This window comes from Jaculus jaculus, chromosome 8 (assembly GCF_020740685.1).
Source record: "Jaculus jaculus isolate mJacJac1 chromosome 8, mJacJac1.mat.Y.cur, whole genome shotgun sequence".
In the NCBI taxonomy this organism is placed as follows: Eukaryota; Metazoa; Chordata; class Mammalia; order Rodentia; family Dipodidae; genus Jaculus; species Jaculus jaculus.
Genome location: NC_059109.1, coordinates 109,767,780 through 109,793,778, shown reverse-complemented (window position 1 = coordinate 109,793,778; position 25,999 = coordinate 109,767,780). Strand labels below are relative to the sequence as shown.

General features: G+C 46.0%; 1 protein-coding gene across 1 annotated transcript in view; it reads right to left on the bottom strand.

Annotated features, from left to right (window-relative positions):
* Positions 1 to 1,245: 1,245 nt before the first annotated feature.
* The window catches only part of Tbc1d20 (TBC1 domain family member 20), a 28,964-nt gene continuing 4,210 nt past the window's right edge, over positions 1,246 to 25,999 (bottom strand). Inside the window, exons 2-8 of the mRNA XM_045157190.1 lie at positions 16,899 to 17,084; positions 11,225 to 11,305; positions 7,258 to 7,444; positions 6,982 to 7,083; positions 4,933 to 5,074; positions 3,755 to 3,942; positions 1,246 to 3,566 (exon numbers count right to left, since the gene is read on the bottom strand). Of these exons, the coding sequence (XP_045013125.1) occupies positions 3,311 to 3,566; positions 3,755 to 3,942; positions 4,933 to 5,074; positions 6,982 to 7,083; positions 7,258 to 7,444; positions 11,225 to 11,305; positions 16,899 to 17,084 (1,142 nt within the window). The 3' untranslated portion in view covers positions 1,246 to 3,310. The remainder of the gene's footprint in view (positions 3,567 to 3,754; positions 3,943 to 4,932; positions 5,075 to 6,981; positions 7,084 to 7,257; positions 7,445 to 11,224; positions 11,306 to 16,898; positions 17,085 to 25,999) is intronic.

Sequence of the window (25,999 nt, the reverse complement as noted above, 5' to 3'; positions counted from 1 at the left end):
CATTTCAGGTGCCACAGATGGTGTGTCCGGGCTGCTACTCTGGCCAAGTACGAATCCAGAGGTTCCCCTGACCCACCCTCTGAAGCTCAGGCAAACACGAGATATAGATATAGGCTTGCCCATGCACTGTGCATAAGACCTAAAGAACAGCCACGTGGGAGAGGGGATGGGGTGGTGGTGGGGGATTTGGTGCCTAGTGTGGGCTGTGTGCTGTTACCCCAGCAGCAGTTCAATGAACCCCTCTTTCAGGAGAACAATCTAAGCACCTGGTCTTTGTAGTGAAGTTCCTACCACTGCCTCCCGAGTGCTGGGATCAAAGGTTTACACAACACATGGCTTGTTTTTATTCGAGAGGGAAAGAAACTGGCATGCCAGGGCCTCCAGCCCCGCAATCGAACTGCAGGTGTGTGTGTCACCTTGTGTGCATGCATGACTGTGTGTGTCTTATGAGGGTTTTTGGGAGTCAAACCTGGGTCCTTAGGCTTTGTGGGCAAGTGCCCTAGCCACCAAGCCCTCTCCCCAGCACTGCCTTTGCTTTTAAAAAGCACTGACTCCTGGCTTGGGCCCACAAAGTGACTCAAGGTAGAAAAGCTTGGCATCTTCTACTTTGGCACAGACTTCTGCCAGGCACATCAGTCACTGGGGAGTATCCACCTAACCTAGCTTGTGGAAGGCAAAGGTAGGTCACTGTGCTAAAGCTGCAGTCACCTCGTACCCCAGAAAGAGCAGTCTTAGACCCTCCATGGGTGAGGGCACCCCCCTCCCATGAGTGGGAGGCGGCATCCTGACTCTGAAGCAATGACAGCAGAAAGGACTTTGGAGAACTGCAGCTGAGACAATAACGAAGCCACGTCTTGACCAGGTCTGCTTCGTCAGGCATACCTCTTGCCCCCATCCCAATGGCTTCTCTTGTTTGTTAGTAACCCAAAGCTGACTTGGGGGTCCACGAACCCAGCTCTTTTCCCAATGCACTCATTAACCTCCTCTCAACCTTTCACCCTTTCTCGTCTCTAGCTGGTGCATGATTAGGACAGTTGCCAACTTTAGCCTTCTGGGCTGCAGAACTAGGGCTCTTGCCCTGAAACTGGAAAAACAAGGCCACAGGGATCACCTGGTGTATCTCCTGGCAAGCCTAGGCCAACCAGGAGTCCACAGACCGACCACAGCACAGGTCTGGTCTTAGTCCAGATGCCAAACACCATGTCCAATCCCAGGCAAATCGTGTGTGGAACAGAAAGACAAGTGTTTAGGAACCACATATGGCTGTTTATTTCATACAGGGCCCTGTACAAAATATCTACACATACTCTTTACAGAAGTCCCCTGAAGGTAAGTCGATGTTTTCGTGGTGGCTGGGGAGAACCCTGGTGTGAGCAAAACCAAGGACATTCTCCGCAGGTTACAACACAAGACAGCGCCACTGGCTTCCTGAGATCCAGAGCTGTGGCCTTAGGAGCAGGGCCTGTGTGCCTCTTCCTCGTCATCACTTCCCCCATCGTCAAGCAGGCTGAAGGACAGAGGGCGAAAGGCCACACTTGCTGAGAGAAAACTGGAAATACTTGTCAGCTTTTCACTGTGGCTCCTGGGAGAATTCCCCTTGGTCCTGATGAACCCACACTTTGTAAGTTAACCCACGTTCTTCACACGCAGGGGGTCCCACATGAAGAATGGCCCACCACTTGGAACCTGTTTTGGTTAAAGTGCTCAGTGTAATTTGGGGTGGACATTTACTAAGTACTCTGGCCTGTGGCAGCTGTCTGGCACACTAAGCATCCCCACTGCCCATGGTGGCCATATGGAGCGGAAGCAGGATCTGGACAAAGTAGGGTGGAGTGCTTCTGGCATGTTTAAGAAATCACCTGTCAAGACCAGGAAAAATCAAAGCACATGGCTGCTTCGCTCTTCTCACTCATTCCCTGAAGCAGCAAAAGGCACTTTTTCTTTTCAAAGAATAGTTAATGTAAAACCAACCTGGCTTTGCTTTTAGCAGAACTCCCAGAAAGACCAAGTGATTCCCCTGTTCCCAGAGGCCTGGAGGGTCATGGGGGAAACCAGGGCAGGATTAGCTGTTTGGGGCTCCTGCAAAGCCCTTCAGGCTAGTATGTCTGTCCCTTTCTGGATGCTGGCAAGCTTCCAATGAAACTTCCAACTGCAGAGACCAGCAGTTGAGATAAACCAAATGCAAGGACAGGCCAAAGTAGAGCGGGTGCCTCGCTGGAAGCAGAGTAGGTATGTGCAGAAAACAGGAAGGAGGGTCGGTCAGGAGGTGGGCACTGTGGAGCTCACTCTGGCTAAAAAGAAATGTTTAAGCAGTTGAGTAAAAGCAGACTCTAGGCACAGCCTGTCATCCCAGCTGCTTGGGAGGCTGAGGCATAAGGAGTCAATGTTTCAAGGCCAGCCGGGGTACAAAATACAAAAGAACTAGGGCTGGAACTCGGTGGTAGAGAACTTGCGTAGCATGCGAGAGGTGCTGGGTTCTTCCTCAGTACTCCACCCCTATTCCCAAAAAGGAAAAGCAGTAAAAAGTAAACTCCAGGATGGTAAAATGTCATCATTCTGATGAAAAGCATTTTTTCCAGGAAGGAATTATTACTTTTAAAGTGAGAGTACTTACATTTTAGGTGTACATAATTCTAAAAATAGTATTAAAAATGTCTTTAGATGTAATGTCAGGTGGTTTATAGAAGAGAACAGGAGGGAGGGAAAAGTGGAAAAAGTGGTCTAGGTGATTAATATTCCTTTGCACAGAGTGGGAATACCCATGTGATTCTAGGCTGAAGAAAAGTTTGACTTAACTGGTAATCCAGTTCACGTTTGTCTGATTCTGACCAGCTAACAGGGCTGCTCTTAAGACAGGCCATCTGGCATCCAAGCTACAACTCTGCCTTCTGGCTTTCATTCCACGGCTGGACTCTGGGAGAGGCATCCCCTGCCTTTCCGCTCTACTGGAAGCAGACACTACTTCAGATGCTGTGAGGAGGGTGTGCCCGGCCCAGCTTCCACTCTACTGGGCAGCCAGGAAATCCCAGATCCAGAGGCTCCAAGGCAGCCCCTTCCTCCCACTGGAGGAGCAATGGCAGAGAGCACACTCAGGTCCACTGTGCTGGCCCAAGAGACCAGTGTTTCCCAGTGTCAGACAGCTGGGCTATGGCCTTCAAAGCCAAGGCAACACGGGTGGGCAGGCAAGGGTGGCAGGAAGAGGACACCCTTGACAGAAACCCTTTTAATCACGGCAACTCTCCTCTCCTGGACCTTCCACACACGAGAGGCCTTGGTGCACTGGGCAGGGAGGAAACCCCTCTGGATGAATTCAGGGGAACAGCTGCAGCTGGAACTTAGGGGCCAACTCCAGGGCACTCTTCACCACCGCTAATGCTGCTGCTCCAAGTGCCACTGTCAGCCCCATCACTGCCAGTTTCACAAAGTGGTTGGTCCTTGGTTTGGTCAGCACATCTTTTGTTCGAGCCTCAGGACGTAGGAGTCCCCGAAACCGCTGCCGCAGCACCATATCTGGTCTCTGCTGGGCTGATGCCAGCTCAAAGTCTTTGAAAGTAGAGGCTGCCGTGCTGTGGGAGTGGACAGGGGAAGAAAGTGAGCAGGCTGCCACAGAACACACTTCTGGATAAAGTCTATGGGGCAGATTCCACCGAGAGCATGGATATCTGGAAATGTCCCCAGCCCTGTGTCCACCAGGCCCATGTTCCCTCCCTCATTTACAACCAGCCCAGCTCTATCAGAGCTTGGCCTCCCTCACCTCTCAGCCTCCTGCTGGGCAGCTGCCTCTACTGCAAGTTTGGAAGGGGGAAACTGAATAAAGAGATCTCCTGCTCTGCTGATGAGCATCTCGTAAGGCAGGTCCTGAGGGATCTGGGATAGCAGATGGTGGACCGAGGCCATGTCGCAGTCACAGTCCAGGACTTCCTGCTCACGATACAGCACGATCTGGAAGAAATAAGACCTTGCATCAAGCACTAGAGGCACAAGGCCTGGGCTACTCACCTTTTTCCCTTCGGATATAAAATTCGAGTCAGTACAATCAGGAGTCAGCCAAATGTTCCCGAGCAGCAGTACAGCACGACTCCTCTGTGCTCATCCTACTGGATGGCCCTTCCTGCTGCAAGTAAACCACCCATGATATGACAGATGGGCAAATCTACACTCTCAAGCACATTTGTCTGCTAATGTGTCTCGTAAAGTCTTGAAAGAAATGGAGATCCTTTTTTTAAAAAAAAATTTTTTTTTTGTTGTTGTTCATTTTATTTATTTGAGAGTGACAGAGAGAGAAAGAGGCAGATAGATAGAGAATGGGCGTGCCAGGGCCTCCAGCTGCTGAAAACGAACTCCAGACGCATGCGTCCCCTTGTGCATCTGGCTAACATGGGTCCTGGGGAATCAAGCCTTGAACCGGGGTCCCATGGCTTCACATGCAAGCGCTTAACCACTAAGCCATTTCCCCAGCCTGGAGATTCTTTTATGACGAAAATGAGAGAAATTACTGGAAGGTTCTTGGGAGTTTTGGCACACAAGAAATGTTTTAGGAAACCAAAGAGGCTCCCATGCTGTTTCTGAATTTCCTCTTGACTGCTGGTCCACACCACCCAGTCCCTCTGGGAATGAGTCCCAAATTCTACCAGTCATTCACCTCTAACACCAGGCCTCTTCTTTCCTCAACCACTGAATGCTCCCCTCATGATATCGATCACCTAAACAGTTCCAGGAGGTGTCGGTAACATACTGAAAATTTACAAGGCATGCTGGTACTTTAAAAGCTTATTAAGTCTTGCAGAAGGAAACCTGCTTAACCAGCACTGCTTAATGCTGCAGGAATGGTCACTGGCCAGGTGTCCACAACCACTTGGTTCCTGTTCAAGGAAACTCATCAAGCTGGACAGGTTCAGTGAACCCAGATGTTGTCTCCCACCATATACCTACCACAGCTGCAAAGTAAATGGGCATGAGTGGGTGGCAGGCCAGGAAGAAGTCATATAACCGCACCACGTGCCTGAAGTCTGACAGGACATGCCCAAACCAGGTGATGAGCCAGCTGAGAGCAAAGATGGTCCCCACCTCAGCACTAGGAGCAAAGGAAATGCAGAGGTTAGGCTCCTTCCCCACAGGTTATCCCTTCCCTGTCTCTGGCCCTTCTTTATCCTCAAGGGCTAAAGAGAAAGAAGCATTTGAAAAATAGTTTTTGGAAAAATCTGTCAGCTAGGAATTTAGCATATTCTCACAAAATATAGTCTTTCAAATAAATTTACCAAGAGGGCAGGGGTAAAGCTCCGTGGTAGAACATGTAGCTACGTGCTTGAGGCCTTGGGTTCAATCCTGTTAACATGAACACTGAACAGTCTTGGCTGCCTCATCTCACTGGGCACTCTAATGCATAGTAAGTGCCAGCTAGAATGAAGACTTTTCTAAGAAATGTACTGTGGCTTTCCTTCTAGGACAGCATATCCTTTTTTTTTTCTTTTTCTTTCCCTTTCTTGAGGGCAGGAATATAGCTTAGTGGTAGTGTCTGCCTGAGTATGAAACATGTGTTTGAACCTCAGCACTACAAAACAAAACCAAAAATCATAGCCACTTTTTGTTTTGTTTTTTTGAGGTAGGGTTTCACTCTAGCCCAGGCTGATTTGGAATTCACTATGTAGTCTCAGGGTGGCCTCAAACTCATGATGATCCTTCTACCTCTGCCACCCAAGTACTGGGATTCAAGGTGTGTGCCACCATGCCCAGCCGAAAAATGTCACTCTTTTTTATATTTATTTGAGAGCAAGAAAGAGGCAGAGATTAAGAGAATGGGCATGCCAGGGCTTCCAGCCACTGCAAACAAACTTCAGACGTATGTGGCCCCTTGTGCACCTGGCTTATGTGGGTCCTGGGAAATCAAACTGGGGTCCTTTGGCTTTGTAAGCAAATGCTCTAATTGCTAAGCCATCTCTCCAGCCCCATAGCCACTTTTTAAAATGATCTTTTAAAAGAATTTTTTATTTATTTGAGAGCAACAGACAGAGAGAAAGAGGCAGAGAGAGAGAGAGAGAGAGAGAGAGAGAGAGAGAGAGAAAATGGGCACGCTAGGGCCTCTAGTCACTGCAAATGAACTCCAGACATGTGTGCCCCCTTGTGCATCTGGCTAACATGGGTCCCGGGGAATTGAGCCTTGAACCAGGGTCCTTAGGCTTCAGAGGCAAGTGCTTAACCTCTAAGCCATTTCTCCCCCATAGCTACTTTTTGAAAATAAGTTTATAAAAACTGCAAAGAGGTATTTCTTTTCCTTGATACTTGAGAAACAGAATTGCCCACAGATGTCCCCATCCTCCCTCCCTCCTCTTAATCACTTTCTTTTAAATTTTATTTATGTTTATTGGTGTGCGGGGGGGGGGGGGATGGACACGTCAGAACCTCCTGCTACTGCAAATGAGCTCGACACATGTGGTGCTTTATGTGTCTAATTTACATGGACACTGGGGAATTGAACCCAGGCTAGCAGACTTTGCAAGCAAGTGCTTTTAACTGCTTAGTCATCTCCCCAGTCCCTTGTGTTTGAGACAAGGTCTCAGGTAGCTCAGGTTAGCCTCAAACTCGATCTATGTAGTCCTAAGGTCTTGATCCTTCTACCTTCACCTCCCAACTGCAGGGATTACAGGTATGAATGACATCTGGCCTTCTCCTCTTCATCTTTAGGTCTCTGTAACTACTGGGGCAAGAGCCTCAAACTCTACACTGGCATTCTACCTTACCCACTATAACTTACCAGATGTAAGCACAACCCATGAGCCTTGTCATCCTTGTGTACCCAAAGAACACAGTACCCAAAAAGAATGGTTCAGCTGAGTAGTAAACTGAAAGGAGAACCCTTATGAATTTAGCACTAACTTATAAGATGACGACAAGTCCAAGTTAGATTTGTGGAAGAGCAAGATCCAGGAGAGGAAGTGCGGGCTCTGTGCATGCCTGTATCCCGTAAGCACAGCACATACCTACCTCTGCATGAAGTCATGGAGCTCTGGATTCACCTGGTCGATGATGGGCATTAGGTAATTCAGTATGTGCTTTGTGTTTTCCATTGTGGCATCCATAAAATCCCTACAGGAAGACAGTTCTATCAATACACTTGGTCAAGTTAAACAACAGGTCAAACTGGTGGGTGGGACAGGTACATTTATTCAAATATCTAACTAGAAAATGGACCCATGAGCCATCCTGCAGGGGTTGGAGCAGTGACAGCCATCCTGGCACAGAGAGCAGATGCACAGGTACCTGAGGTGGTGGGTAGACAATTTTTCTACCAGAGATGTTGTCAACCTCTTGCCCAAAACCAGCAGAAAGGTGACCACGATGTCATGGTAGCCCTGATAGTAGTGGAGCTGAGGGTTGCGCTCCAAGATGAGGAGGATGATGTCAATCAGTTCTTCCTGCAGCCCCTCTCTCTGTTCATCTGGCATGCCTGGGAAGAGAGGAAAAGAGATGCATTAGAACCCAGGAGGCAGCCTGGTGACAAGATTAGGAAGACAGCAATGGACATACAAAGTATCCCCCCCTAAAAAAAAAAAAGAATTACCAACAGGTTGGCAATACCTTGCTAAATCCACACACTGCTGTTACTACCTGGGCATGGGAAGAAAGCCACACACACACTGCTTAGAGAGGTGGTGCTGGGCAATATTCTGTTAACCAAATCATTAATTAGCATTGCTCATAAGGGAACCACAGGACAGTCAGGACTTCCTGAGATGCTGGGTTGCCACCTCTGCCCCATGTCACCAACTTCCTATCAACAGCAATCATTTTGGGGCTGGAGAGATGGCTCGGCGATTAAAGTGCTTGCCTGCAAAGCCTAAGGACCAGGGTTCGATTCCCCAGTACCCAAGCCAGATGCACAAAATGACACATGCATCTGTAGTAGCTAGCGGCCCTGATGCACCCATTCTCCCTATCTGCCTTTCTCTATCTCTCAAATAAATACATATTTTTTAATGGGCTTGATAAGTGGCTTAGTGGTTAAGGTGCTTACCTACAAAGCCTCAGGACTCATGTTTGACTCTCCAGGTCCTACGTAAGCAGGTGATGCAAGTGCAAGGCTGCACATGTGCACAAGGTGGCACACACATCTGGAGTTTGACTACAGCGGCTAGAGGCCCTGGCATGCCAATTCTTTTCCCCTCTCTCATTAAAAAAAAAAAAAAAAAAAAGCCAGGCTTGGTGGTATATGACTTTAATTCCAGCACTTGGGAGGTGGAGGTAGGAGGATCGCCATGAGTTCAAGGCCACCCTGAGACTATATAGTGAGTTCCAGGTAAGCCTGGGCTAGAGTGAAACCCTATCCCCAAAAAGCAAAAACACACACAAAAAAAGGAGGAGGAGGAAAAGCAGGCAGTTAAAGCAAATGGGGTGAAATGTTAAAACCTGAAAAATTAGCACAAAAGGTCTCTGGAGGAATTTTTGTTTTGTAAATTCTTGGAATAAAATTATGTAAGAATTTATATAAAAATTAAAAACAGGGCTGAAGGGATGGCTTAGTGGTTAAGGCATTTGCCTGCAAAGCCAAAGGCCCCAGTTTCAATTCCCCAAGACCCATGTTAGCCAAATGCTCAAGGTGGCGCATGGGTCCGGAGTTCGTTTGCAATGGCTGGAGGCTCTGGTGTGCCCCATTCTCTCATTCTCTCTCCTCCTCCTCTGTCAAATAAATAAATATTAAAAACACAAAACTTTGCAGTCCCTTCTAAGCCAAAGCCAGTGTTCTAGGAACACCTGGTCTCAATCCCCAGCTGCAGCTGAAAGCAGAGTGCTGGCTGCGGAGTGCTTTGGAGTACTGGACCTGTCCTGCTGGGGCAGGGTAGATCCTCGGCCAATCTGGCTTTGGTAGGAATGCTGAACCTTAACAGAGAGAGAGAAAGAAAGAAAGAAAAAAAAGGAATGTTGAACCTGCCTTCAACAGGTACTCAGTCAGCACTCAACAAGGAGCAGGCCAGGCTCAACCCAACACCATGGTCAGGAAGCCTGGAGGCGTGCCAAGAAGCCTGCAGAGCTCGAGTTCTGTACCCATCATCACTTCTCAACCTCGGGGTGAGCTCACAAGGTTCAGCTAAAGGAGTTTACTACCACAGTGCCAAACAAACCGAAGCTGCTGGTGGCTGGAAAGCTACTGTCATCTGTGTTCCAAGTCTGGTACTGATACTGGTCCAGAAAATCCAACTCTGGCTAGTGGGTGAACTAGAGAAAGGATTGATTCAGTGGGAAGTGTGTGGTCTTTACTGCTCAGAGGAGAGCTCCGTCTAAGCCAGCCTGGAAAAGTGCCTGGGAGTTGCAATCCAACAGCTGTGCATGTCACCACCCTTGAAGACTCGGTCCTCCCCACCTGGTGGAACTGAGAACTATTCAGTGTGACACTGGATGGCAGTCTGCTCACAAAGGTTCCTACAGACAAAGCAGGACAAAGCACAACTCCTGCTGGTGTCTATAAGACGTTTATTTGGAATTTCCAAAGTTATAAATAGAAACAACTAAAGTATCACTCAAGAAAAAGAATTCAAACCTTGATCTCGTGAACTGCTTTAAAAGAATGTCACTAAAGTTCAGCTTTCCTATACAGTTAGTTTAGCTTTCACAGTTAGAAAGATAAAATAGGCTGACCGGGCATGGCAGTGCATGCCTTTAATTCCAACACTTGGGAGGCAGAGGTAGGAGGATCACCGTGAGTTTGAGGCTGAGACTACATAGTGAATTCCAGGTCAGCTTGAGTTAGAATGAGACCCTACCTTGGAAAACCAAAAACAACAAGAAGAAAGATAAAATAGGGGCTGGAAAGGTGGCTCAGTGGTTAAGGTGCTTCAAAGCCTAATGACCCTGATTTCCCAGGACCCACGAAGACAGATGCACAAAATGGCCCTGGAATGCCCATTCTCTGAATCTCTCCTTCTTGCAAATAAATAAAAAATAATAAGGCATGATGGCACATACCTTTAATCCCAGTACTCAGGAGGCAGAGGTAGGAGGATGGCTGTGAGTTCAAGGCCAGCCTGAGACTACATAATGAATTCCAGGTCAGCCTGGAATAGAGTGAGACCTTACCTCAAAAAAAAAAAAAAAAAAAAAAAAGGCAATATGGGCAAGTAAAATAATGAAAGCAGAGAGAGTGAAAACTATCTCATTTGAATTTCCTGTTTCTGACTGGTCAGCCAAGGCCAGAAGGATATGACTAAAAAGACTAAGAAATCCCAAGAGTTCCATGGACAGGAAGAACATCACACGACTGAGGAGACATCCACGGCAGAGGAATGAAGGGCACAGAGGGAAGCAGGTTGCTTAGGGGGAGGGACAGGAAGCATCTGTTTTATGTCATCTCAACCAGACCAGGAGGAGAAGAAAAGGAGACTGGCCATGATGATATGTGGCATCAAACTGAGCTGGCTGGCTTCTAGTCCCACACAAGCCTCTCTAGGGAACAAAGGTCCAAGTAGGACAGAAGGCCTACAACTGAGGTATCTAAGGCCGAGCCTGCTGTCAGGTGAGGCTCGCAACATACCCTGCAGCAATCTCTACTTCATGGGTGTCAAGGTAGAGCTGCCAGAGGAAAAGGAAGAGGGTGAGATCACACACAAGAGACTGCTGCCTGGCTCCCTTCATTGTGAAAACAAAAGAAAGTTATTCTCATGGTAAGTGGGAGTCAGTATAGGGACCCAATATATGCATATGAAAGGTATCACTTGCTAAATTAAGATACTGACAGTTTCTGTTATTGCCCAATTCCAAACCAGTCTGCTCTCTAAAGCTAGACTGATGGCCCTAACAATTCCTATGAGGTCCCTTCCATAGCATGAAGGCAAATACTAAAAGGCTGCTTCTCTCACTCACCATCTCTAAACCACAAGAAATGATCTGAATGAAGTTCAGACTTCAACAGTGGAGGTCTGACAGTAGTAAACCAGTTAACAAAAGAGTGGCTGGGCGTGGTGGCACATGACATTAATCCCAGCACTTGGAGGCCAAGGTAGAGGACTGCAGTGAGTTCAAGGCTAGCCAGAGATTACATAGTGAATTCCAAGTCAGCCTGAGCTACAGAGAGACCCTAGCTCAGGGGAAAAAGAGTGACAGTGGCTGATTGAGGGCATGGAAGCTGGGCAGGTCTGTGGATGGGGTGAAGGAAACTCCCTGAGCCCGGCAGCACCAACTCAAGGTGAGTGTAAGAGGAGAGAAAGCCTTGTTCCGGATGTGGCGTGCTGCTCACCAGGAGGGAACCGTCGTAAAGACCGCCTGACATCCAGCAGCACCTGTTGGTAGTCCTTGCTCACCTGCCGTAGGTCCTCCCCTATGAGAGGAAAAGAAGCATGTTATTTCAAAGACTGGGAAGCTGGACATGGAGCAAAACACTCTTGGGCTGTGTCTATGGCTCAGCAGTAGAGAGCTGGCCTAGCAAGCTCCAGGTCTTAGGCTTGTTCCTAGCACCAACTACTTTGGAATGCAACCAAAGCCTGGAGCACACAAGAAGGCTTTTTCCTAAAGAGCACATGACTCATACACTATTTGGAGTGTGGTGGTTTGATAAACTTAAGTGTTCTGAATGCTAGGTTTCCAGCTGATGAAGATTTGGGAATTCAAGTCTCCAGGAGGCAGAGTGGTGTTGGGGTGTTATAGCCAGTTTCCCCTTGCCAGTGTTTGGCACACTCTTCTGTTCCTGTTGTCCACCTTAAGTGAGCCAGGGGGTGATGTCCACCCTCTGCTCATGCCATCGTTTGCCCTTGCCATCGTGGAGCTTCTCCTTGAGTCTGTGGGCCAAAATAAACTTCTTTTCCCCCGACAAGCTGCTCTTGGTTGGGTGATTTCCACCAGCAATGTGAACCTGACTGCAACATGGAGCTAACTAAGCTGCACAGCTACAATCCCAGCTACTCAGTCAGGTGTGGTAGTGGCTCACACTTGTAATCCCAGCATGTGGGACATGGAGGCAGGCGCACTGTCATAAATTTGATGCCAGCTTGGGCTACATAGTAAGTTCCAGGCTAACTTGCATTATACAGCAAGACCTGTCTCAAAATGAAAATTTTAAATAAATAAAAAAAAAAGCTGGGGATGTAATACAGTGGTAAAATGCTGGTCTAGCATATGCAAGGCCTTGGATTTGATATCCATATCACAAAAACCAAAACCAGTAAAGACACAACATTTGACAAGGAATCTCTAGCTTAGTTCCAACATACATTGTAAGTCTAATGAGCACAGAGGAGGGAACAGACTGTCCAGAGTGGTTCATCAGGAGAGATAGCAGCAGAGAAGTCAGGATGCCTGGGTCTGTGTAGCCTGCCTCTGGTCATCACTGGGAAACTGACCACATATGTACGATGTGACTCCCTTCCATGCACATCTCTCAGTTAAAGGACTGAACAAAATTATGAATGTGGGATCTGGGGAGATAGCTCAGTAGGTAAAAATGCTTGCTGTGCAAGCAGGAGGACCTCAGATTGTCCCCAGCACTCACATAAAAAGCTGGGCATGGCCACACAAGCCTGTAACTTAGCACTGAGGGGATGAACACATGAAGATTGTGTGGTCAGCCACTCTGAATGAAAAACATGGAGCTCCAGGATCAATGAGAGACTCTATCTCAGGAAAATAAGGGGAAGAACAATAGAGGAGTAAAGCCGATGTATTATGCACGCCTTTAATCCCAGCATTCAAGAGGCAGAGGTAGGAGGATCGCCATGAGTTCGAGTCTACTCGTCCACCCTGAGATTATGTAGTGAATTCCAGGTCAGCCTGAGCTACAGTGAGACCCTACCTCAAAAAACAACAAGAACAAAAAAAATAAAATAAAATTTTCAATGTGGACAGAGGATGTACTCAGGATGAAAATACAACATATTGCCAGGAGTGGTGGCACATGGCTTTAATCTCAGCACTCAGGAGGCAGAAGTAGGAGGATCACCGTGAGTTCAAGGCCACCCTGAGACTACACAGTGAATTCCAAGTCAGCCTGGAGTTAAGTGGCTGGAGAGATGCCCTAGTGTGCCCATGTGGTCTCTCTTCCCTCTATTGCTCTCTGCTTGCAAATAAATAAATATTAATTTTTTTTTTGTATTTTGGGGTTTTGTTTGTTTTTTTGAGGTAGGGTCTCACTCTAGCCCAGGCTAACTTGGAATTCACTATGTAGTCTCACTCATGGCAGTCCTCCTACCTCTGCCTCAACAGTGCTGGGATTAAAGGTGTGTGCCACCACGCCTGACTTTTTTTTTTTTAATATTTTTTAAATTTTTTATTTATTAACAGACACAGAGAGAAAGACAGATAGAGGGGGAGAGAGAATGGGCGCGCCAGGGCTTCCAGCCTCTGCAAACGAACTCCAGACGCGTGCGCCCCCTTGTGCATCTGGCTAACGTGGGACCTGGGGAACCGAGCCTCAAACCAGGGTTCTTAGGCTTCACAGGCAAGCGCTTAACTGCTAAGCCATCTCTCCAGCCCCACGTCTGACTTTTTAAAAAATATTTTTTTTATTTACTTATGAGAGAGAAAGAGACAGATAGAGAGAAAGAGAAGAGAGAATGGGCAGGCCAGGGTCTCTAGCCACTGCATATGAACTCCAGACACATGTGCCCCCTTGTGCATCTGGTTTACCTGGGTCCTGGAACCTTCACAGGCAAATGCTGTAACTGCTAAGCCATTTCCCCAGTCCCCTTGTTTTTTGTTAAGATTTATTTATTTATTTATTTATTTATTAGATACAGAAAAGAGGAAAGAGAGAGACAGAAAAAAAAGAATGGACACGCCAGGGCCTGTAGCCACTATAAACAAATTCTAGACGCCTGCACCACCATGTGCATCTGGCTTTACCTGTGTGCTGGAGAACTGAACCTGGGTCCTTGGGCTATACAGGCATGTGCCTTAATTGCTAAGCCATCTCTCCAGGCCTGTTTGTTTGGTTTTTGAGGTAGGGTCTCACCCTAACCCAGGCTGACATAGAATTCACTATACAGTCTCAGGGTGGCCTCAAACTCACAGCAATCCTCCTACCTCAGCCTCTTAAATGTTGGGATTAAAGGTATGTACCACAACACCTGGCTAAAAATATTTTAAAGAGCTGGAGAGATCGCTTAGCAGTTAAGGTGATTGCCTGCAAAGGGTAGTGACCTGTATTTTATTCCCCAGTACCCACATAAAGCCAGACGTACAAAGAGGCACATGTGCCAGGAGTTGGTCTGCAGCGGTTACAGCCTTAGCAACATAATGAATTCCAAATCAGCCCAGGCTAGAGCGAGACAAAATAATAACAACAACAACAAGAAGCTGGGTGCAGTGACACATACCTGTAATCCCAGCACTTGGGAGGCAGAAGTAGGAGGATCACTGTGAGTTTGAGGGCACTCTGAGACTACATAGTGAATGCCAGGTCAGCCTGGCTAGAGTGAAACCCTGCCTTGAAAAACCAAAAAGAAAAAAAAAAAATTATGGGGTGGAGAGTTGGCTTAGTGGGGTTAAGGCACTTGCCAGCAAAGCCGAATGGCCCAGGCTCAATTCCTCAGCACACAGAGAACCACATGCACAAGGTAGCACATGCGTCTGGAGGTCTGGAGTTCACTTGCAATGGCTAGAGGCCCTGGCACACCCATTCTCTCCCTATCTGCCTTTCTCTTTTTATCTCTCTCAAATAAACTAATTAGCTTAAAAAAAATTCTGAGGCTAGAGAGATGCCTTAGAGGCTAAGGCACTTGCCTGCAAAGCCAAAGGACCCAGGTTATATTTCTCAGCACTCATGAAAGCCAGATGAACAAGGTAGCACATGTGCCTAGAGTGCGTTTGCAATGGCTAGAGGCTCTGACACATCCATTCTCTCTCCCTCTATCTGCCTCTCTCTCTCTCTCGTTCTCAAATAAATAAAATATATTTAAAAAAAATATGAGGGGCCAAGTGTGGTGGTGCACACCTTTAATCCCAGCACTTGGTAGGCAGAGGTAGGAGGACCGCTGTGAGTTCAAGGCTACCCTGAGACAACACAGTGAATTTCAGGTCAGCCTGGGCTAGAGTGAGACCCTACCTCAAAACACAAAAACAAAAATAAATAAATAAAAAATATGAGTCTGGCCAGGTGTGATGATACCTGCCTTTAATCCCAGCAGTGGGGAGGCAGAGGTAGGAGGATCGCTGTGAGTTTAAGGCTACTCCGAGCCTACACAATGAATTCCAGGTCAGCCTGAGTTAAACCCTACCTGAAAAAAAAAAAAAAAATACACACACACACACACACACACATTCACTCTTCACCTTATTAGGAGACATGGGAAGTCAGGAACCATAAATGAGTGTCAATCCCAGGACTGAGCACCTGGCTTTGCCCTCCAACAAAAGCCCACTGCTCTGAGGCAGCCATTTCCAAACACAGTAACAAGTGGCAAACTCAGCACCCACTCGGTACTATACACTGAACCTTTTAACCCCAGAGTAATTTTAATCACCTCCATTGTCTGGCACACAACAGGAACACAATCAAGATTAGCTAAGGGCTGGAGAGATGGCTTAGTAGTCAAGGCACTTGCCTGTGAAGCCTAAGGACCCAGGCTCAATTCCCCAGTATCCACAGAGGCATAAGGTGGCACATGTGTTTGGAGTTCGTTTGCAGTGGCTAGAGGTTGTGGAGTGCCCATTCTCACTCTCAAATAAGTAAATAAATAAATACATAAAATATTTAAAATTTTTAAAAAAAGGCTGGGCGTGATGATGCACACCTTTAATCCCAGCATTTAAGAGGCAGAGGTAGGAGAGTCTCCATGCGATTGAGGCCACCCTGAGACTACATAGTGAATTCCAGATCAGCCTGTGCTAGAGAGAGACCCTACCACGAAAAACCAAAGATTCACCAAGTGAATAAAAGAACCCCAAGAATTTTTCTGTTAAAAGTAGGAAAGCAGAGAGTGAAACCCTACCTCGAAAAACCAAAATAAATAAATAAAAATTTTAAAAAAGTAGGAAAGCAATAAGGTGACAGGAATGAATGGACAACAGCAGAGGGGACTCACTGTTTTGCAGTACCTAGTTTCATACTTTCAAGCGCATTCCAGGAAATTTCTTTCACCATGGCCTTGCATTTGCATATTAGTTAAATAACAACCTCTAGTAGAATATAGAATTTTAGAACTCCAAAGGATATTTGATATTTCTCTATAAATAAAGTTTTTAGGGGCTGGAGAGATGGCTTAGCTAAGGTTAAGGCATTTGCCTGCAAAGCCAAAGGACCCAGGTTCAATTCCCCAGGACCTATGTTAGCCAGAAGCACAAGGGGGCGCATGCGTCTGGAGTTTGTTTGCAGTGGCTGGAGGCCCTGGCATGCCCATTCTCTCTCTCTCCCCATGCCCCTACCTTCTCTGTGAAATAAATAAAGATAAAATACTTTTTTAAAAAAAGTTTGTATTTTGTATTTTTCAAAATATAGTCCCCTCTTCATCAGTCAACTGGTTGTCTGGTAAACAGTTTCCAATAACCCACAATTCCAATCAAGCAAATCTGGACTAGGATGGACTTTTCTTCCCCCCCCCCCTTTTTTTTTTTGTTTTTCGAGGTAGGGTCTCAACATACCCAGGCTGACCTGGAGTTCACTATGTAGTCTCAGGCTGGCCTCAAACTCATGACCATCCACCTACCTCTGCCTCCTGAGTGCTGGGACTAAAGGCATGCGCCACCACATCCGGCTAGGATGGGCATTTTTAACAAACTCTCCCTTAATAAAAGCTCATTTAGTTTTCAATAAAACTGATCTGTTTGGCATTACTTTCAGAGTGGGCTCAAGCACTTCCTAAAATGTTTCTATTTGCTTATCTGCTTTTGGTTCACAATGAGATTTTATAAAAACCCACAACCTGGAATTCTTGTCTCTCTGCCTCCTGGATCAGCTCCCCTCCCGGCCTCCACCTGCTTACCTGACACTGGAGGGGGGTCACTGGTATTGACATTGAGGAGCTTGGGCCACACTTTGCATCTGATTTCATCAGTCAGGAGTCCTCCTTCGCTGATAGCCATGCGTCTGAGGGCAGCCACATCAATGGGATCACTGCTCAGGGCTTCGTAGATCACCTCCACTTTCTTTTTCTTTCTAGCATCAAAGTCTAAGGAAAAAGAAACACAAGCCGGGCATGGTGGTGCACACCTTTATCCCAGTACTGGGGAGGCAGCAGTAGGGGAATCGTCATGAGCCTGAGACTACACAGTGAAATCCAGGTCAGCCTGGATTAGACTAAGACCCTACCTTGAAAAACCAAAAAAAGAAAGAACGAGAGAGAGAGAAGGAAAGAAAGAGAAACACAAAAGCCAAATGTGCTATGTGGAAGATGAAGCACACATTTAGCCTATACAGGGGTTCTGTATCAGTTGTTTCTATGACCAAGCAGCTGATCAGAAACCATGGTTTATTATGGCTTGCAGTTCAAGGCTACAGTCTATCATGATGGCAAGAGGCTGCTGGTCTCATTAAGTCCATAGGGAAAAATCAAAGCAGAGGCATAAATGCCCATGCTTGGCTAGCTTTCTCCTTTATATTCAGTTCAGCACCCCAGACAATAGTTAGGGTAGGTCCTCCCACCTATATTAACCTAATCTAGAAACTCCTCCAGATATTCACAGGTATGTTTCCATGGTGATTTTCATTTTACGTTTTTTTTTTAGGGAGAGAATGGGCATACCAGGGCCTTTAGACAACTCAAAAGAACCAGATACATGTGCCACCTTGTGCAACTGGCTTTCCATGGTTACTGGGGAATCAAACTTGGGTCATTAAGCTTTACGAGCAAGCACCTTAACTGCTGAGCCATCTCTACAGCCCAAGTTGCCTACTATATATATATTTGCAAGGAGAGAGAGAAAAAAATAGAAAAAATGGACATGCCAGGACCTCTTGCCTCTGCAAATGAACTCCAAATGCATGTGCCACTGTGAATATGGCTTTACATGGGCCCTGGGGAATTGAACCCAGGGTGGCAAGCTTTGGTAGCAAGCACCTTTAACTGCTGAGTCAACTCCCCAGCCCAAGTTGCCTACTTTTTAAAAAGATGAACTGTTAGGGCTGGAGAGATGGCTTAGTGGTTAAGCGCTTGCCTGTGAAGCCTAAGGACCTCGGTTTGAGGCTCAATTCTCCAGGACCCACGTTAGCCAGATGCACAAGGGGGCGTATGTTTCTGTAGTTCGTTTGCAGTGGCCTGGTGCGCCCATTCTCTCTCTCTATCTCTCTGCCTCTTCTCCTCTCTGTCACTCTCAAATAAATAAAAACAAACAAACAAACAAACAAAAAGATGAACTCTTAGCCAGGTGTGCTGACACATACCTTTAATCCCAGCACTCTGGAGGCAGAGGTAGGAGGATCGCCATGAGTTCGAGGCCACCCTGAGACTCCATAGTGAATTCCAGGTCAGCCTGGGCTAGAGTGAGACCCTACCTCAAAAAACCAAAAAAAAAAAAAAAAAACAAAAAAAACAAAAAAACCCCAAAAAAAACACAACCACTAAGGGGGCTGGAGAGATGGCTTAGGGGTTAAGTGCTTGCCTGTGAAGCCTAAAGACCCAGTTCGAGGCTCGATTCCCCAGGACCCATGTTAGCCAGATGTGCGGGAGGGAGGGGAGGAAGGGGGGCGCATGCTTCTGGAGTTCGTTGGCAGTAGCTGGAGGCCCTGGTGCACCCATTCTTTTTCTCTATCTGCCTCTTTCTCTGTGGCTCTCAAATAAATAAGTAAAAATGAACAAAAATTTAAAAAAAAAACAGCCACATGATGTGTAAAACACTACAGATATAGTTTGTGAAAGTAAGAAGCAAGGAATTACAATTAAGTGCTGAGTAAATTCAGGCATACACAGCAACTACTACTATTAATGTTTTCCTGTTCACTTGTTTTCTCTTTCTCTCTTTTCTTTTTGAGGTAGGGTCTTGCTGTAGCCCAGGCTGACCTGAAATTTACTATATAGTCTCAGGCTGGCCTCGAACTCATAACAATCCACCTACTAATGCCCTCCAAATGCTGGGATTAAAGGCATGTGCCACCATGCCCAGCTCCTGTTCTTTCTTAACAAACTTCATGGAGCATATATATTTCAAGGTAAGCATTTTGCTGGGCTGGGGATGTGGCTGAGTGGAAGAGTGATTACCTAGCAGGTGAGAGATCCTGTGTTCAACCTCCAGGATTGAAAAAAAATAATTTTTCCAGCCAGGCATGGTGGTGCATGCCTTTAATCCCAGCACTTGGGAGGTCAAGGTAGGAGGATCACTGAGACTATACAGTGAATTCCAGGTCAGCCTGAGCTAGAGTAAGACCCTACCTCAAAAAAAAAAAAAAAAAAAAAAAAGCAGCCAGGTGCAGTGGCACATGCCTTTAATCCTAGCACTTGGATGGCAGAGGCAGGAGGATCGCAGAGAGTTTGAGGCCACCCTGAATCTCCATAGTGAATTCCAGGTCAGTCTGGACCAGAGTGAGACCCTACCTCGAAAACCAAAAGAAAAAAAAAATAGTCAAGCATAGTGAGTGGTGTATACTTGTAATCCCAGAGCTGGGGAGGTAGACACAGGTGGATCCCTGGGGCTTGCTGGCCACCCAGTCTAGCCTATTTTCAAGCTCCAGGCCAGTGAGAGATTGTCTCAAGAAGATGGATGGTGTCTGAGGAATGACATCAAAACTGTCCTCTTGACTCCACATGCATACACACACACACACACACACACACACACACACACACACGCAAGCAGAATGTCAAAGGCTACATGGGTTTTGAACATGGCTGTGATTAGGGAGGCCATGATATTCCACATGAAACAACTGTTTCTCAATAGCCATATTCATTACTAGTGATAAGGTAATGAGTTAAACACCTTACTTTTTAAAAATTATTATTTTTATTGGGGGGGGGGCAGTTTTCAAGCCCAGGCTGACTTGGAACTCACTGTGTAGTTCCAGACTGGCCTTGAACTCTCAGTGATTCTCCTGCCTCTGCCTCCTGAGTGCTGGGATTTAAAGTGAGGTACCATGCCCAGCTCCTATTTAATGATTTTTAAAAATTTATTTACTTATTTTATTGGAAAGACAGAGAGGGGGACAGAGAGTGTGTGTATGTGAGAGCAAAAGAGACAGAATATGGGTGTGTCAGGGCCTTTTGCTACTACAAACTCCAGATGAACATGACACTTCCTGCATCTGGCTTTACGTGAGTACTGAGGAATCAAACCTGGACCAGCAACCTTTGCAAGCAAGTGCCTTTAACCATGCAGCAACCTCTCCAGCCCTATTTATTGATCTCTGAGACAGGGTCTAGTGAATCCCAGGCTGGCCTCAAATTTTAGTATGTATCCAACGATGACTTTGAATTTCTTTTCCTCCCGCCTCTGACCCCTGGGTGCTGGGACTGTAGGTATACGCTACCACACATGGGTTATTTTGTGCTCGAGATCAAATTCACAGCTTACTGCATTCTAGGCAAGGGCTGCACGAGCTGACACACATCTCCACCCCAAAGCACTTTATAGTCTTACATGATCATCTGCACTACGTACAGGCAGTTTAGTACATTTACTTTTTTAGAGGGCAGCCTCTCCTCTTTCAGGCAGAACGTCCACTTTTAGGAATGGCTTGCTGACTAAATGGATGATTTCTGTTTTTAGATTTTTTTTGAGTTCCTGTACCAGTGAAAATCAAAAGCCCAATAAAAGCTCAACACCTAGCATCAAAGGTTAACAAAATCAGATCAGTGTTAGTGGCAGTGAAAAAGCAGACAAGGGACTGGAGAGATGGCTCAGCGGTGGAAGGCACTTGCTTGCAAGACTGCTGACATGAGCTCAGCCCTCTGTAGTGCCTATGTAAAGCAGACACGTACGTGGCACAGGTGTCTGTGAGCCCAATGTGCCTACTGCATGGAGGTAGAGCCAGGAGAGTCAGCAAGCTCACCAGCAGCATCAGCGACAGAGACTGTCTCAAAAGAAGGTGGAAGAAAAATCACTCTAATGTTGTCCTCTGACCTCCACGCTTGCTGTGACATGCATAGGGCAATACGTGTCTCTCTCTCTCTCTCTCTCAATCTCACACACACACACAAACACACACACACACACACACACACACACACACACACACACACAGAGAGAGAGAGAGAGAGAGAGAGAGAGAGAGAAATTTTTAATAGACAACAAAGGCCAAGAGTGCAGAGAGATTATAATGGGTCAGGCCATCCAAACAGGAAGATGAAGAATATAGGCTTGAAGGCAAGAAACATAGGCCCCTCTTATTTGATAACAAATAGTTATTAAAAAAATACTTAAGAGAAAGGAAGGGAGGAGGGTACTTAATAGGTTGATATTGTATATATGTAAGTACAATGATTGAGTTGGGGAGGTAATTTGATGGAGAATGGAATTTCAAAGGGGAAAGTGTGGGGGGGAGGGAATTACCATGGGATATTTTTTATAATCATGGAAAATGCTAATAAAAATTAAAAAAAAATACTTAGAGCTGGGCATGGTGGCACACACTTTTAATCCCAGCACTTGGGAGGCAGAGGTAGGAGGATTGCCCTGAGTTCAAGGCTACCCTGAGACTATATAGTGAATTCCAGGTCAGCCTGAGCTAGAGTGAGACCCTACTTCGAAAAAACAATAGCTGCACATGGTGGCGCACATTTTTAATCCCAGCACTCGGGAGGCAGAGGTAGGATTGTTGTGAGTTCGAGGCTATCCTGAGAACACAGAGTGAATTCCAAATCAGCCTGGGCTACAGTGAGACCCTACCTTGGGAAAAAAAAAGGCTGGAGAGATGGTTTAGTGGTTAAAGTGTTTGCCTGCAAAGCCAAGGGATCTCAGTTTGATTCCCCAGGACCCAGGTAAGTCAGATGCATGAGAGGGCACATGCGTCTGGAGTTCGTTTGCAGTGGCTGGGAGGCCCTGACGCACCCATTCTCTCACTCTCTTTCTCAAATAAATGAATAAGATGTATTAAAAAAAAAAAAAAGGGCTGGAAGCCAGGCGTGGTGACACATGCCTTTAATCCCAGCACCCAGGAGGCAGAGGTAGGAGAATCGCCGTGAGTTCAAGGCCACCTTGAGACTACAGAGTTAATTCCAGGTCAGCCTGGACCAGAGTAAGAACCTACCTCGAAAAACCAAAAAAAAAAAAAAAAAAAAAAAAAAAGGGCTGGAGAAGATGGCTTAGTGGTTAAGGTGTTTGCCTGCAAAGCCAAAGGATCCAGGTTCAATTCTCCAGGGCCCATGTATGCCAGATGCACAGGGACACATGCACCTGGAGTTCATTTGCAGTGGAGGCCCTGGCACACTCTCTGATAAATAAATAAATAAAAACAAAAAAACTATGGGCCTGGAGAGATGCCTTAGCAGTTAAGACGCTTGCTGCAACGTCTAAGGACCTGGAATCAACTTCCCAGTACCCATGAAAGGCAGATTCACAAGGTGGCTCTTGAGTCTGGAGTCCGTTTGCAGTGGATGGAGGCCTTAGCATACTGATTCTCTCCTTCTCTCTCATAATAAATAATATTTATGAGAGGCTGGAGAAATGATTAAGGTACTTGCTTGCAAAGCCTGATGGCCCAGGTTTGATCCCCCAGTATCCACATAAAGCCAGATGCACAAAGTGGCACATAAGTCTGAAATATATTTGCAGTGACAGGAGGTCCTGGCTCACCCATATGTTCTCTGTCTCTTTGTCTCCCTCTCTGTTTGAAAATAAATAAATATATTTAAAAAATACTTATTCCCAGCATGGTGGTGCATGTCTTGAATCATAGTACTGGGAGGCTAAGGTAAGAGGATCATTGTGAGTTCGAGACTAGCCTGAGATTACATAGTGAATTTCAGGTCAGTATGGGCTAGAGCAAGACCTTACTTTGAAAAACCAACACACACACACACACACACACACACACATATATGTGGCTTTGGACCCTACTAGAGATTCTTTCCATAAGTTTGTTGTTTTTTTTTTAAATTCCAAATAAAGCTGGTGTTGTCATAGAAAAAGTATTTATGATGTAGACATGGTGGTACAGATTTGTAATCCCAGCTACTTGGGAGACAGAGGAAGGAGGATTGCAAATTCAAAGCCATCCTGAGCAATTCAGTGAAACCTTATCTGACACACACATGCCTTGGAGTTGATTTGCATTAGCAAGAGGCCCTAGCACACTCATTCTCTTTCTCTCCTACCTCTCTTTCAAAAAAACAAATTACAAAAAAAAAAAAAAAAAAAGTTTAACGCTTGGGAAGATGGTTAAGTGGTAAAAGGCACTTGCTTGCAAAGCCTGCTGGCTCAGGCTCAATTCTCAAATGGCCCATGTAAGGCAGATGTGAAAAGCAGGGCAAGCATCTGGTGTTCATTTGTTGGAAATGAAGTGGCAAAGCACATGTGTATGCGTGCATGTGCATGCCCACACACAGAAGCATACATACACACAGATAATTTTTTTAAAGATCAAAGTTAAAAAAAGGAAACGGGGCTGGAGGGATGGCTTAGCAGTTAAGGCATTTGCCTGCAAAGCCAAAGGACCCCAGTTCAATTCTCCAGGACCCACGTTAGCCAGATGCACAAGGGGGCGCACATGCATCTGGGGTTCATTTGTAGTAGCTGGAGGCCCTGGTGCACACCTTCTCTCTCTCTGTGTCAAATAAATTAATAAATAAAAATAAAATATTTTTAAAAAGTTTTTTTTTAAAAAAAAGGAAAAGGGGGCTGGAGATATGGCTTAGCAGTTGAGATGCTTGCCTGCAAAGACAAAGGACCCAGGTTCAACTCTCCAGAACCCATGTAAGCCAGATGCACAAGGTGGTGCACACATCTGGAGATTTTTTGCAGCAGCTGGAGGCCCTGATATGCCCATTTTCTCTCTATCTGTCTCTTTCTCTCTCCCTCCCTCTCTTTCTCTCTCTTAAATAAAATAAAATAAAAAATAAAATAATTTTTTTTTAAAGGAAAAGAGCTGGGTGTGGTGGCACATGCCTTTAATTTCAGCACTTGTGAGGCTGAGGTAGGAGGATTGCTGTGAGTTTGAGGCCACCCTGAGACTACGTAGTGAATTCTAGGTCAACCTGGCCTAGAGCAAGAGCCTACCTTGAATAAAAAAGTTATGAAGATACAGGACTAATATGAGGACAGCTGCACCAGAAGGCAGGTTAGGCTCTGGAAGAAACATCATCCTATGGGGCACACTAGGCTCTAGACAGGGCACTAAACAGCTTCCTCCAGCTATGCTCTATTCTGGACCAGTAGTCTACAACTGTGTCCATGACAAAGCTGCACATTATTTACACAAAACAGTTAGCACTGGTGACCTACTTAGGTGAGCTGTGCCACATAAGCCACATAAGCAGAGGTTTGGAGTCACTTGGTACAGATAGGAAAACAACAAGCGACTTTTGGCTCAGGTAAATTTGTTCTGGCTACACTGGTGTTCTCTTCCCCAGTAACCTGGGCTGGGAATCACTGGCTCAGCTCTTCCTGGTGTAGACCTACATTCTCAGTTTAACTGTTCAGAGCTCTGTGCTCTCAAAAAAGTGGCCTAGTTTGGATGATGTTAAATGGTTGCTTTAAGCCAGTCATGGTGGCGCACACCTTTAATCCCAGCATATGGGAGGTAGAGGTAGGAGGTTCACCATGAGCTCGAGGCCACCCTGAGACTACATAGTGAATTCCAGGTCAGCCTGGGCTAGAGTGAGACCTTACCTAGGTTGCTTTTCACCAAGTCCTTAATTCTTTCTATCAGCAGAGTAACTCCCTCAAGTGTTCTGAGGTATGTCAAGCTCTGAGCTCAAGTGTGTCATTCCACTCATTTACCCACCAATTTGTCAGTCCATCATTTAGTCTCCTGTACTAAACACTGACCTGGTGGACAGTCATAATGAACATGACTCTCCCGCCCCTTGAGAAGCTCATGCAGGGAGGGACACAAGTATTACCTAGGATATTAAGAGTCACAGTGGATGATAAAAACTCAAAGGGAAAAACAGCTATTTCTCAGGTAATGAGGAAAAGGTTTTGCCAGGAATATCCTCTGGTGTCTTCTTGAAAACTCTGTCACGTGGACAAGTGTGTCAAAAGGAAAGCATTCCTGGCACAGGAAGGAGTATGGGCATTGTCACCTTGTCATATGAAGGAAACAAGTTCAGGAAACCCAGAGACACTCTATGAAACATCAGGTCAGGCACAGGGAGAGGACAGAGTGAAAGGAAGGACTGGGAAAGAGAGGCTAGCCAAAGCTCAGGCCAGGCACCTCGTGCACGCCAGGTGAATGCACTCCTACCATGCCACACTTCCAGCTGGCAGACTTCGTGTATGACAACACAGGTTGACTGTAGTACTATGCATTAAAACCTGGTGCGAGGCGAGCCCTCCACTCATGAGCTACATCCCCTTGACAACACAGGATGAGGCAAAATTTGAATTGAATTAGTTTCCAACAAGGAAAACAATCTAACAGACACCCACACTGTTTTCACTTGGGCATCCTTGCCCCCACGGACATGGTAATCCCAGGTATTGCTACAGTGAAACTGACATGTGAAAAGTTCTGTTGCTCAGTTTGTCAAGAGTCTGTAATCTTTTCTCAGTTTGTTTAAATATATTGTACCCCACTTTTTTTCCCAAGTAAGCTATTCAGCAATGTGGGGAAAAGGAAATAAATAAAATAAAATTCTGAAAAAAAAATCTGGATGTGATGGCACACACCTTTAATCCCAGCACTCAGGAGCCAGAGGTAGGAGGGTCACTGTGAGTTTGAGGCCACCCTGAAACAACATAGTGAATGAATTCCAGGTCAATCTGGGCCAGAGTGAGACCCTACCTCAAAAAAACAAAAAAACAGAATACTCAAGTGAGCTAGAGATGTATAAACCACAAAGTGAAGTCAACCATTAGCTTATACGCTTACCCTGATCTTCAGTGAACAACAAATTCAGACATCCTTAAAATAGCTCAGATAGAGAAACATCACAGTGCTATCCTTTGGAAGCCCAGGTAAAGAATTAAAATGAATATTACCTATTGTATCTTA